At 41.5% G+C, this 12,550-nt stretch overlaps 1 protein-coding gene across 1 annotated transcript in view; it reads left to right on the top strand.

Annotated features, from left to right (window-relative positions):
• Positions 1-12,550, top strand: part of LOC126263283 (alpha-catulin) — a 417,508-nt gene that overhangs the window by 377,596 nt on the left and 27,362 nt on the right. Inside the window, exons 8-9 of the mRNA XM_049960368.1 lie at positions 369-419; positions 5,157-5,435. Coding sequence (XP_049816325.1) covers positions 369-419; positions 5,157-5,435 — 330 coding nt within the window. The remainder of the gene's footprint in view (positions 1-368; positions 420-5,156; positions 5,436-12,550) is intronic.

The following is a 12,550-nucleotide window of genomic DNA, read 5'->3' as shown; positions in this document are numbered from 1 at the left end:
CCATGATTTTTTGTAGTGTATAGCTCCGTAGTCTATAGATTATAATTTGTTTCCACATTTTGTTGTCTGTCATAATATGTCTGTAAATTTAAAACATAAGAACTTACTCACAGGTAATTGAGAAATTTTTTATTTATGGAAAACTTAAACTGTGATTTGATATTAAGTATTTTTTTACCAATGTGTGAAAATTTGTACGTTATAAACTAACTGGAAGCAGTTTGTGTACAGCTGTGTGGGAAGCATTGCTTTGAAATATCTAAATGATATTACACTTTCCATTTTGTAAATAGTGTGCACATTTTACATCATTTTGTGTTGTGATGACAAATTGTACCAACTTCTAACAGTGCTTCATTTGTTTGCAGAAACATGGTACAACCAGCAAACCATTAAAACCTGTGAGGTTAGATTCAGAGGTAAGTTACTTATAATAGTGTTCAGAGGATAAATGGTCCACTCATTGGCCATTTCCTAGCTACTACTACTACTACTACTACTACTGATGTTACCACTGCCACTACTATCACCTCTATTAGTACTTATAGAATTTCTCATCACCACCATCATCTTCTTCTGTGCTTACCAACCTGTTCGTAAAAATATACATTTGCAGATTTCTTACCAGACGAGGTGACTGAAAAAGTATTCAGTTCGAGATTTGTCTGGCCTTACAGGTAGTTTCTAATGCTAACAGCTCACTTACATTCCATATCTGACCTTTCATTTGCATGTTGCTTCCATGTTCTAGTTTGCACCATGGCGTCTTCTCAGCTGGCAGTCACAGATCGGCACAAAGCTTCTTTTGCACAAATAATCACTGTTTCAGCTTAGCAATAACTAGGAGCTTTATGGTCTTTGCTAAGCACTATTTCAATAATTCAGTGATTTTATTTTATGTTATCATTTTCATTTGAAGTTACAGTGTTAAAGGTATCTTAACTATGGCTTGTAGAAGGATGTGCCCGCTGATCTGCACATTGCTGCCTGAGATTATTAATTGATTAATTTTAAACTTGCTACATTTCAAGAACATCATAATGGTGTAGCAATGTCAAGAAGTAGCTGATAGTGCTTTAAAAAAATTTAAAAAAAAATAATGTGCGCTACTCAGTTTCTTGAAAATTGTTTTGTACTGTGCAGGAATCTCAGTGTTAATATTTATCTATCATATTTCCAAATAGAATCTGGTGTAATTTGAAAATAATTGCAGTGTTTCTGTTTTTAAGTAACTGAAATTTCATTTGTATCAAAATCTCTGTATTCTTCTGTAATTTCTTAACCTTAGGGCACCTTTAACATTTATTGTCTCTCCTAAAGATTATCAAAGTATTGTGTCTGTGAAGTAAAATACATTCTCATATAAAATTTCTGAAAAATAATAAGTACAAATGTAGCGTAAATGGTCTTGTCCAAAACTAAGATAGAACCATGTGCTAATATAATGGAAAGTCCAGCTCCGAAATCTCCCCTGCGGGTCTGGGGGTTAGAATAGGCCCGAGGTATTCCTGCCTGTTGTAAGAGGCGACTAAAAGAAGTCTCAGACTTTTGGCCTTCATGTGATGGTCCCTGTAGGATTTGACCTCCATTATTCAAAATTTTCCCAAAGTGCAAGCCAATTGTGGAAGGGTGCCTTACATGGTGCATAGTGTCCATCATGTGCTAGGACCTCCCGCATCCTTTGTTGACATGGATCTGCACTTCCACTCATTCTCCAACTGTTGGGCGTGGTCACCCTCCTGTGTGTGTTTTCCTCCATCCTCCTTGCAATGTCGCTTTCTGCACTGCCGACGATAATGAACTTCTTAGCTCGTTGGCGCCTGATATCCAGCACGGTAGCCAGTCCATTGTGGTGCGGCCACCATGTACCCTGTTGGTTGTAGTAGCTCCATGACCACATAGGGATCACTCTGCTGATGCCTGCACCATTAACTCACCATGTATGCCAAGGAGTAGATGCCCGTCACCCTGGGGCATTGGGACTCCCAGCAATGGACACACTGCCAGGTGGCCTTTGCTGCAGCTGAGTGACGCCCATGGGGAGGGAACCTGGTTGGAGTGGGTGGTATCAGCGTGGATGATACACCATAAAGTGTAGTACATCATCTCTTGCTGGCAGTCAAACACCAGCATTCTCTAAGCAGTCAAGGTCAAACTTCAGTGCTAATAAATGTGACCCCAAATCATCGAGCTCAACAGTGACATAAGCAGCACCCTTCGCTAGGGCACCTAATAGCCTTTAAGCGACTTTGTGCTTGCATTCACCAGCTTATAAAACAATGGAAATAGGTCTGTTGGGAGAGGTACTGGTTGACCATTGGGTGCCATACGTCACCTTCCCAAGTCTGGACGTAGATCAGATGTCTTTTTAGGTACCAGACCCCAACAGGCGTCCCTGGCATTAACATCAATGGTGCGTTATCTACCGATGCACACGCAGTTGCCGAGCTTTTTTCTGAGCACTATGCTTGACGTACCGCCCAGCCTCTTGCATCCTCAAATGGCACCATCATTCCGGTGCTCAAACTTGGTCACAACCTACTTGATGTGGATAGCTTCCGGCCCATCAGGCTCACCAACTTTCTTTGTAAGCTGCTGGAACATATGGCGTGTTGGCAGTTAGGTTGGGTCCTGGAGTCACGCGGCTTACAGACTCCATTTCATGGCGGCTTTCAACAGGGTCACTCTATCCTGATAGCCTTGTGTCCCTCAAGTCTGCCATCTGAACAACATTTTCCTGATGCCAACATCAGGTTGCCGCCTTTTTTGACGTATATAAAACATATGACACGACCTGGCAACATCATATCCTTGCCCTATTGTATGAGTGGGGTCTCTGGGGCTCACTCACGATTTTTATCCAAAACTTCATGTCGCTTCGTACTTTCCATGTCCAAGTTGGTGCTTCCAATATTGCCCCCCATATCCAGGAGAATGGGGTCCAGCAGGGCTCTGTATTGAATGGGTCTCTATTTTTAGTGGCCATTAACACTCTAGCAGCAGCTGTAGGGCCGTCACTCTCACCTTCTCTGTATGCGGATGACTTCTGCATTTTGTACTGCTCCTCCAGTACTGAGGATGCCTACAGGGAGCCATTCACAAGGCGCAGTCATCGGCTCTAGCCCACAGCTTCCAGTTTTCAGCTGCAAAGTCACGTGTCATGCATTTCTGTCGGCATCCCACCATTCATCCAGAACCAGAACTTTACCTTAATGATGATCCACTCACTGTAGTGGAGACATATCGATTCTTAGGACTGGTTTTCGACACCTGATTGACTTGGTTACCTCACCTTCGTCAGCTTAGCGAAAGTGCTGGCAGCACCTCAAAGCCCTCCGCTGCCTGAGCGACACCGACTGGGGTGCAGATCGCTCTACACTGCTGCAGCTTTACAGAGCCCATGTTCAATCCTGCCTTGACTATGGGAGTCTGGTTTACGGTTTGGTGGCACCCTCAGTGTTGCGTTTCCTCAACCCAGTGCAGTACTGTGGCGTTCGCCTAGCAACGGGAGCTTTTAGAACGAGTCTGGTGACCAGTGTCCTGGTGGAGGCTGGAGTCCCTCCACTATGAATGTGTGGAAGTCTTCCATGCAATCCTCTCACAGGGAATCAATTGTCCTCTGCTGGCTCTGCATTGGCCATACGTGGCTAATGCATCATTACCTCCTGTGTCCCAAGGACCCACCTTAGTGTTGCTGTGGCTCACAAATGACAGTCGTCCACCTCTTGCTGGACTGCCCACTTGTAGCTGCTCTGCGGTGGACTTTTAACTTTCCCAGCACCCTGCCTTCGGTGTCGGGCGACAATGCTCCAACAGCAGCTTTAGTTTTACGTTTTATTCGTGAGGGTGAGTTTTATCATTTGGTCTAAGTTTTAGCGCATGTCCTTTTTCCCTCTGTGTCCTCCACCCTAGTGCCTTTAGGGCGGAGGTTTTAATGTGCTGCAGAGTGGCTGGCTTCTTTTTTTTCTCATGGTCAGCCAGCCATGGTAACCTGCTCTCTTGTTTTGATCTCTTCTACATGTTTCTTGCATCTCTCTGTGGTTTTTTTGTTTGATTTTGTCCATTTTAGTGTTTTGTTGCCCTTCTGTCATTCTTTTGGTTTTCTCCTTTCTTCCAGCTGTGTTTTGTATGCCTCAATTATTTTACTCCCACCCTTGTGGAATTATTTTAATTGGAACAATGGGTCAATGACCTAGCAGTTTGGTCACCCCCCCCCCCCCCTTTTAAACCAACCAATCAACCAGGTCGGGATATTGATGATTACATAAAGAATAGACTGCTACTGACCATGAAGATGACACATTGCATTGCAGACAGGCACAACAAAAAGGCTGTTACATGCTAAGCTCACGATTGCTATCTCTGGCTTCTCAGGTCTGAGTAGCTAGAAATAGCAGTCATGTATATGTGAGGTGTGCTTGCTGGTGTGAATGTGTTTGTGTTTCTCTTTTCTCATGAATGCTTCACCGAAAGTTTAGTGGGTAACCATCTTTCCATTGTGCCTGTCTGCAACTCGATGTGTCATCTTTATAGTGAGTAGCAATCTATCCTTCATAATTGTAGGTAACGTGTCTTGTTATAGCAAACTGATATAAATTTTTTAAAAACAGATAGAAGAAGAATGGATGAAAATCCAAATTCAGCTATTAAGATACTGACTGCCCATTACACAATGTGGTCAGTTCATTGATTGCAGCACTCTCTTCTACAGTCAATTAAATATATTTCTTGTCGTAAGTCCAGTGTTATCGCAATTTGAGAATTACATTACCTACAGTGGAGGAAGCTGGCATTTTAAAAACATATATTGTTGAATACCAGTATTATCACAATAGCTTAGATATTCAGAAATCTCTACGCCTGTCTCTCCTTTTTTCTGTCAGAATCATTTGCGTAGTGTCTCCTGAAATAGACAGCTATTCATTTTCCCAAATATACATGTACTATTTCAAGGGAGCAGTTTCTCTCACATTACGTACATGAGCCATTAGTTAATGCAGGAAATGTAGATTAGCAACAGCATGCCAGCTTTCAGTGTAGTAGGATAAATGTAGCCTCGCTTTTGCTATCCATCATGCAGATGCTGTTCTGTGTGGTTCTCCATTTGTGCATAGTATAGGAAAGCATAATACTAAAATGTCATTCAAATTTTTCAGGAACAGGCCAAGATAGCAAAAACTGGTTTGGAAATGAAACTCATATCATCAGAGATGGATGCTGAGACAGACAAGTGGCAGGAAAGTGGATCAGCGCTGGAAGAGAACAACGACATTGTGAAGCGTGCCAAAAATATGTCTTCCATGGCATTTTCCATGTATCAGTTCACAAGAGGTGAAGGAGCATTAAAGACAACACAAGACCTCTTTACACAGGCAGAATACTTTGCTGAGGAGGCAAATCGCTTGTATAAAGTTGTAAGACAGTTTTCATACCAGGTAATAACTTTTTTTAATTAATTTAATTTCGTAAGTTATTGTGTGTTTTTCATTAACTTTTGAGACATGTATCGAATGTTGATTAATATCTAATGAGGCAACACTGTTTAAGGGTTATAAATAACGTGCTGTAAATGTTAATGAATCCTGTTCTCTTGGTGCCACTGACAGCCCCCACATATGACTAAAATTTTGTCAGCTTTCACAAGTCGTCTTTCAATATGGTTCTGCTGTAGTAGTCATCAAAGGATTAAGCCAAGGCATAAAAGTAAGACTGTTGATAGTCTCCTGCAGAAAGCAACTTTTTTTCAGGTGGTTGTTTGTCATTCTCTCAATACTCTTTGTTGGATCAGCACTGATTTTACAATACACCGAATCAGATTGTAAAACATATATCTTTTGAACATAACCTGGCTTATCTAACACATTGCCATTGCCTGCAGGTAATATAATGATATCAGGGTCCACACTGAGTCACCACAAAGCAGCCCTCTTAGCTGGTGTTTTATCTTGGATCCTTAAAGAATGATCTTGGTTTTTTGTGTCTCTCATCTTCCTCACCATTGTGGCCTTTCATATATTGGGCAGACCATAATTACCATTGGTTTACTGAACATAAATGTCACACTCACTTGAAACAGCCAAGCAAATCTCCTATTACAGAACACTGCCTTGGCACCAGTTATCCTGTGAAATATAACAACATGAAGATTCTGGCATGGACTTGCAGCTTTTAGGGTGGTGTTACGAAGGAAGCAGTTGAAATTAAATTAGTACGTAGTCTTATAAACTGAGATGGATGTTTTTGCTTAAATTCTGCATGGAATCCTGCTTAAACAATAATGGGACAGAGTTAATGCTATCTCACATGTTGGTTAATCAAACAATGGAAACTCCAGGTAGGACTATTATCAGTGTAGTAAAAAACAGGTTGCTGCTTACCATAAAGAAAACACATCACATTGCAGACAGGCACAATTAAAAGTCACTCACATTAGCTTTCAGCCACAACCGTCATCAGTAAAACTCTCTCTCTCTCTCTCTCTCTCTCTCACACACACACACACACACACACACACACACACACACACAAAAGAACACCTCACGCACACACAGCCGCCAACTCCAGCATCTCGGGCTGGTATACAACATCATGTGGGATGCAAGCAGCAATCTGGAGGGGATGGAGAAGGGGAAAGGATAGTAGTGTACAGGTGGGGAGAGAGACTAACGCTTTCTGATGGAGTGTGCAGGGACTAAATTGCCAACAAGCACAGCATCAGAACATTGTGAGGCAGGGAGGTGGGAGAAAAAGGAGAGGAGCTGGGAAAGACGGGTGGATGCGTTGGCAGAGAGATGCAAATACACAGGGTGATGAGAGGTGAGAGCCACGCAAAGTGGCCACGTGGTATCAGGTGCCATTCAGCAGTTTGGTCCCTTAGGAATTCACACACATTTGAACATTTGAGAGATGAGAATGGGGATGAGATGATGGACAGAGAGAGAGGGGGGGGGTTGACTGTTGGATGGAAGGCTGTTACGAGAGTATGTTAGCATAGGTTGAGGCTGGGATAATGACAGGAGTGGAGAATGTGTTGTAAGGATAACTCCCATCTGCCCAGTGCAGAAAAGCTGGTAGTGGAGGGAAAGATCCAGATGGCTCAGGTAGTGAAGCAGCAATTGAAATCAAGTGTGTTATGTTCAGCAGACTTTGCTTTTGACCACAATTTGGCAGTGGCCATTCATCCTTGTGGACAGCTGATTGATAGTCACACCAATATAAAAAACTGTGCAATGATTGCAGCAGAGCTGGCAAATGACATGGCTGCTTTCACATGTGACCTAGCCCCTGATGGGTTAGGATAAACCTGGGTCTTCTACAATGATCATTGTGGCAAGGGGTTGAGATTGGGAGTGGCATAGGGGTGGACTAGGATGTTGTGGAGGTTGGGTGAGTGACAGCATACCACGTTAGGAGGTGCATAGAAATGTGTGCTAGAGATCTTTGTCCATTTACATTAATATCAGGTGTGGGACTTCACATTTTATGTCTGGAGCTTTTAAATGCCAATTCAGAATTGGGACATATAGATGTCTCCAACATTTTGCCTCACTCTATGATATAAATATGAAACACTGGAAGACAGGCCGATGAAATATGGATGTGTATGATGCACAGCGTTAACCAGACCATAGGTGTGAATGTCTTTGGATTTATAGTGAATATTTCGACTAATATATATTGGAAAACATGATACCTATCTATTACTGTGCATTTGTTTATTGAGACAAGGCACTGTGAAGTATGGTATTTGTGATAAATCACTTTCTTGAGAAGAAAAATTTGGGGAATTTGTAAGGACTACACTGAAAAACTTTATTTAGCTTGAGAGTAAATCTCCAGCATTTTAATAATATTTCATTTCTCACTTACCGAGGTGTTAATAAATGCAGGGCATTGCAATTCTTTCAGCATTATGCATGCCTTACACTTGTTTTGGACACAGCCCTGACACACATTGTTGATGACAATTATTTGAAAAATGGGGTCAAAGTGATTTATTTCAGAGCTTATGCTGCCTGACAAACTTGAACCATGAAATCAAGATTGGATGGAACAGCTTGTTTAGAGTACGACAATCTGTGGTTGGACAGTACAATAAAATCGTGGAAATGCTTCTTGAGAAAGGCGTATTATGGAAAGGTAACCTCTTATGACAACAACACTCCAAAAGAACTCGTTACATTTTTAGAGCCATTGAAAGATGCAACAGAAGTGCTCCAAAGTGAGAAGTATCCAACAATTCAATTTATTTTATTATGAATGCACAAAGCAATGCCATTGTAATACTGTGCCCAAAGATAAAGAGGTACCTTCAGATTACTGTAGATCCAGTTTTCTTGTTTAATATATGCTGTGTAATCAGCAAATGAAAATTGCAATTAATTACAGAATGCTATTTGCAGTGTCACTGGTGTTTTGGCAGTATGGTACAGCTGTTGTGTTATCATCTTTTAACTGTGGATACTACAAGCGCTGGAACAGCACTGTCTCCATCTCATTCAGGAGAAAGTTGACATTTGGCCATTGCAAAGAATAGTAACATTTGTGTAATCACCCTTACAGTTACTAAATATGACATCTGTTTTGACAGAGAAGAGACGTTCATTACTGTTCATCAAATCTGTAATAAAATTTAGGTTTCAGGTAAGCTGGAACAAAATTACAATAACTTACTTTTTCCCAAAATTTGAGGGTGTAATGTGCAAGACAAACATGTCCATTACATGCAGTTCTATGTCTACATCTACATACAAGTCATCATATGGTGTGTGGCAGAGGGTACCTTGTACCACAACTAGTAGTTTCCTTTTCTGTTCCACTCACAGATAGAGCAAGGGAAAAACAACTGTCTGTCTGCCCCCATATGAGCCTTGATTTCTCGTATCTTATCTTCATGGTCCCTACGTGAAATGTATGTTAATGGCAGTAGGATCATTCTGTGGTCAGCTTAAAATGCTGGTTCTTTAAACTTTCTCAGTAGTGTTCTTTGAAATGAATGTCTTCTTCCCTCCAAGCATTTCCGTGAGCTCCTGAAGCATATCTGTAACACTATCATGGTAACTGAACATACTGCTAACAAATCTAGCAGCTCACCTCTGAATTGCTTTGATTTCTTCTTTAAACCCTGTTGTGTACTCAAGAATATGTTACGCTAGTGTACTGTATGTGGACTCCTTTACAGATGATCCACACTTTCCTAAAATCCTCCCAATAAAACTGAAGTTGGCCATTTGCCTTCCCTACCACTACAATCCTCACTTGCTTGTTCTGTTTAACATCACTTCAAGACATCATGCCCAGACATTTAAACGACATGACTGTGTAAAGCAGGACAGTACTGATGCTGTATTCGAACATTATGGGTTTGTTTTTCCCACTCATCCACATTAACTTACATTTTTCTACATGCATTTGTTGTTAATAAGAATAGCGCTATGTTCTAACTAAACTCATGTCGGTGTAAATCCATCAACTGGTGGGAGTATGACACAAGCAAAGACAGCCTGCAGACACACCAAGCTACTACAATAACCATCGCAACAGCAGTGGAGTGAGTGTGTCAGACCAGGTGGTCTTTGCCTTCCCTGTGGCAACTTGTTCTACCCAAGGCTGCCCCACTTGGAGCATTTGTACTTGCGCAGTGTACTTGAGGAAGTACAAGTGAGCAAAATACCCAACTTGCTGACCTTTAGAATGTATTACAACCATTATGTATCACTCCCATAGGGACCACAAAGAGAAGATTAGCCTAATTGTAGCACATAAAGTGGCATTTAGGCAATCATTCTTCCCTCCCCATGCTGCATATCTGAATAGAACAGGAATAATCCAAAATAACTTGTGGAGTAGGACGTATGGTCTTCCATGCACATCACAGTGGTTTGCAGAGTATAGATGTAGATGCAATTAAGTCTTCTTCTGAAGTACATAGAACCTTGTTACAAGGGCTAGTCAAATGAAAACCTTAAATTTCTAACAACAAATTGAAATTTTGCGCTGTTATCCTGTAAGTTGGTAAACATGCTACAAACAGTGTGCAGAATGACCTGTAGGTGGCAGCATAGTGCAGATGCACACATACCATCGCAGTATCAGTATAAAGATGGCCGCCCCCCTTGCAACTTGCACCAGGGAAGAACAGCGTTCTGTTAATCGGTTTTTGCATAGTGAAGGTGTGAAAGCTATTGAAATTCATTGATGAATGAAGGTTCGGTACGGTGATGCATGTTTGCCACAGCATCAAGTCTATGAATGGAGTAGGAAGTTCGCAAATGGAGTGACTTCAGTGGAAGATGCTCCTCGTCCAGGTCAGGCACAATGAGTTGTGACTCCACAGAACATTGCAGCAGTTGAAGCCATAGTGAAGGAAAACTGCCGAGTGACACTGAATGACATTGCAGCATGTTTACAGATCAGTCATGGGTCAGCACACCACATTGTGCATGATGTGCTCCAGTTTTACAAAGTGTCAGCAAGATGGGTGCCATGGCAGCTGACTCCTGAAATGAGAGAACGACGTGTTGATGCTTGTGAAGAACTTCTTCGGCACTTTGAACAAGAAGGTGATGGCTTCCTTGCAAGAATCATTATTGGGCACAAAACCAGGGTTCACTTCCACCAACCGGAAGCGAAGAAAGCGAGCAAGGAATGGCGCCATTCCTTATCACCAAAACCAAAGAAGTTTCGAACAGAACCATCAGCAGGGAACGGTAGCTGACTCTCTTTTGGGATGAAAGAGGCATCATTTTGGAGCATTACTTGCCTAGAGGGACCACTGTCACCAGTGCATCATACATAGATCTCTTAAAAAATCATCTGCAGCTTGCAATTAAATCAAAGCGACATGGATTGCTGTCAGCAGGTGTCCTTTTGCAACATGACAATGCAAGGCCTCACACTGCCCGTACACCAGCTGCAACAGTCACAGACCTGAATTTTGAGTGTCTTCCTCATCCACCATACTCACCAGACCTCGCCCCAAGTGATTTCTGTATGTTTGGACCACTCAAAGACGCAATGGGAGGAAAGAAGTTCCATTCTAATGAAGAGGTACGCCACGCGGCGCATGAGTGGTTGCGCGGACTACCAAAAGAATTTTTTTCTGAAAGAATTTATGCACTTTTTAAGTGCTGGAGGACTTGCATTGAGCATGGGGGAGATTATGTTGAAAAGTGATACAGCTTTGTACCACTTCCACACAATAAATACTATTTTAAAAAATATTTAAAGTTTTCATTTGACTCACCCTTATACATACTACAGTAGCCATGTGAAATAACTGCCATTCTACTGCAAATATCAAACTGCCATGTTTAAAGAAAGAATGGAAAAAGATGTAAATCTATTGACATAATCTTAATACTGATTTCAGTGCGTTGACTCCAACAGCTCCCTGCCTAGTCTGAAATTGTGCCCAGCTAAGCTTCTGGGAAGAATGTACATAGAGGAGTGTAATCTGTGATGTGAGCAATGGCTCAGTGGCTTTAGGGGAGGAAGGGAGGGGGGGGGGGTCATTTTAATAAATTAAGGTTCCATACATTTTTGTGCAAAGTCAGTTATAATTTACCATCACCATAAAGTGCGGAAATAGAATGATGAACCATCTCTACAAATTTATGAGCAATTAAAAATGCCCTCCCAGAATGTCTTTGAAGTTACTTGGGCAATTTTTTAAGGTTGTAGTGGTAGACCTCATCTATACAGTGTAGCAAACGGCAGCCAGCTTAGCCTTTGAGATTAGCACCTGTGTAATTATTCTGACCTAAGGTGTTAAAGTGCTGCAACAATTCACAGTTTTCATTCTAGTCTCAGAGAAGGCAGGCTAGCGAATGCACCACATCAGTTGCTGTACACAGCAGCCTTCCTCTGCTGTTCTGGCAGGGTCAGCATCCTGGTACTGGTTCCTGAAGTCTGTCACACTATCCAGCCATTCTGGCCATCTTCAGTCTTCTCACAAAGGTGTCTTTGACAGAATCAGTTTCATCTCTCAGCATCCAATGAGAAACACTTCTATGGTTTTCCATTTACAATAATAAACTTATAGAGATTTTTCCAAGTCATTAATTAATGGTCTGAATATTTTTTGCAGTTGCTATATTTAGTTTGTTTTGACAGTGGTAAAACCCAGACAAGAGCCACTACTTGAAGTTCTCCAGAAATATTCAGCACAGGACAAGTTAGACCATTTGAGTAGCTCATCATCTGGTAGTGGCTAAAACTATCTGAGCAGTTTGACAGATTAGACAGTATTTGGCACACACATCTGAAGTAGTCCAAGAATTATCACATAATTCAAGTAAAGATGTTGTTACTTGCCAAGATATAATGGATATAGCCACAGCTAATCTATATAAAAAAGAGAGAGAGAGAACTAGAAAACATCATGCAATGTAACGGAAAAGGTAGATGATAGCAAAAGAAAACTGCTACTTTTGTTGTAACTTTAAGTATGCCAGTGTTACCTAAATATGTTAAGAATGGTTCCATTGAATTGGAGGTAAGGCCTTTTATACAAGTACTTTAAGGTGCATGAAATGCTAGAGATTTGGCC

The sequence above is a fragment of the Schistocerca nitens genome, chromosome 6, assembly GCF_023898315.1.
Source record: "Schistocerca nitens isolate TAMUIC-IGC-003100 chromosome 6, iqSchNite1.1, whole genome shotgun sequence".
In the NCBI taxonomy this organism is placed as follows: Eukaryota; Metazoa; Arthropoda; class Insecta; order Orthoptera; family Acrididae; genus Schistocerca; species Schistocerca nitens.
The sequence above is the reverse complement of the archived record's forward strand: the minus strand, read 5'-3'. Positions and strand labels throughout refer to the sequence as shown.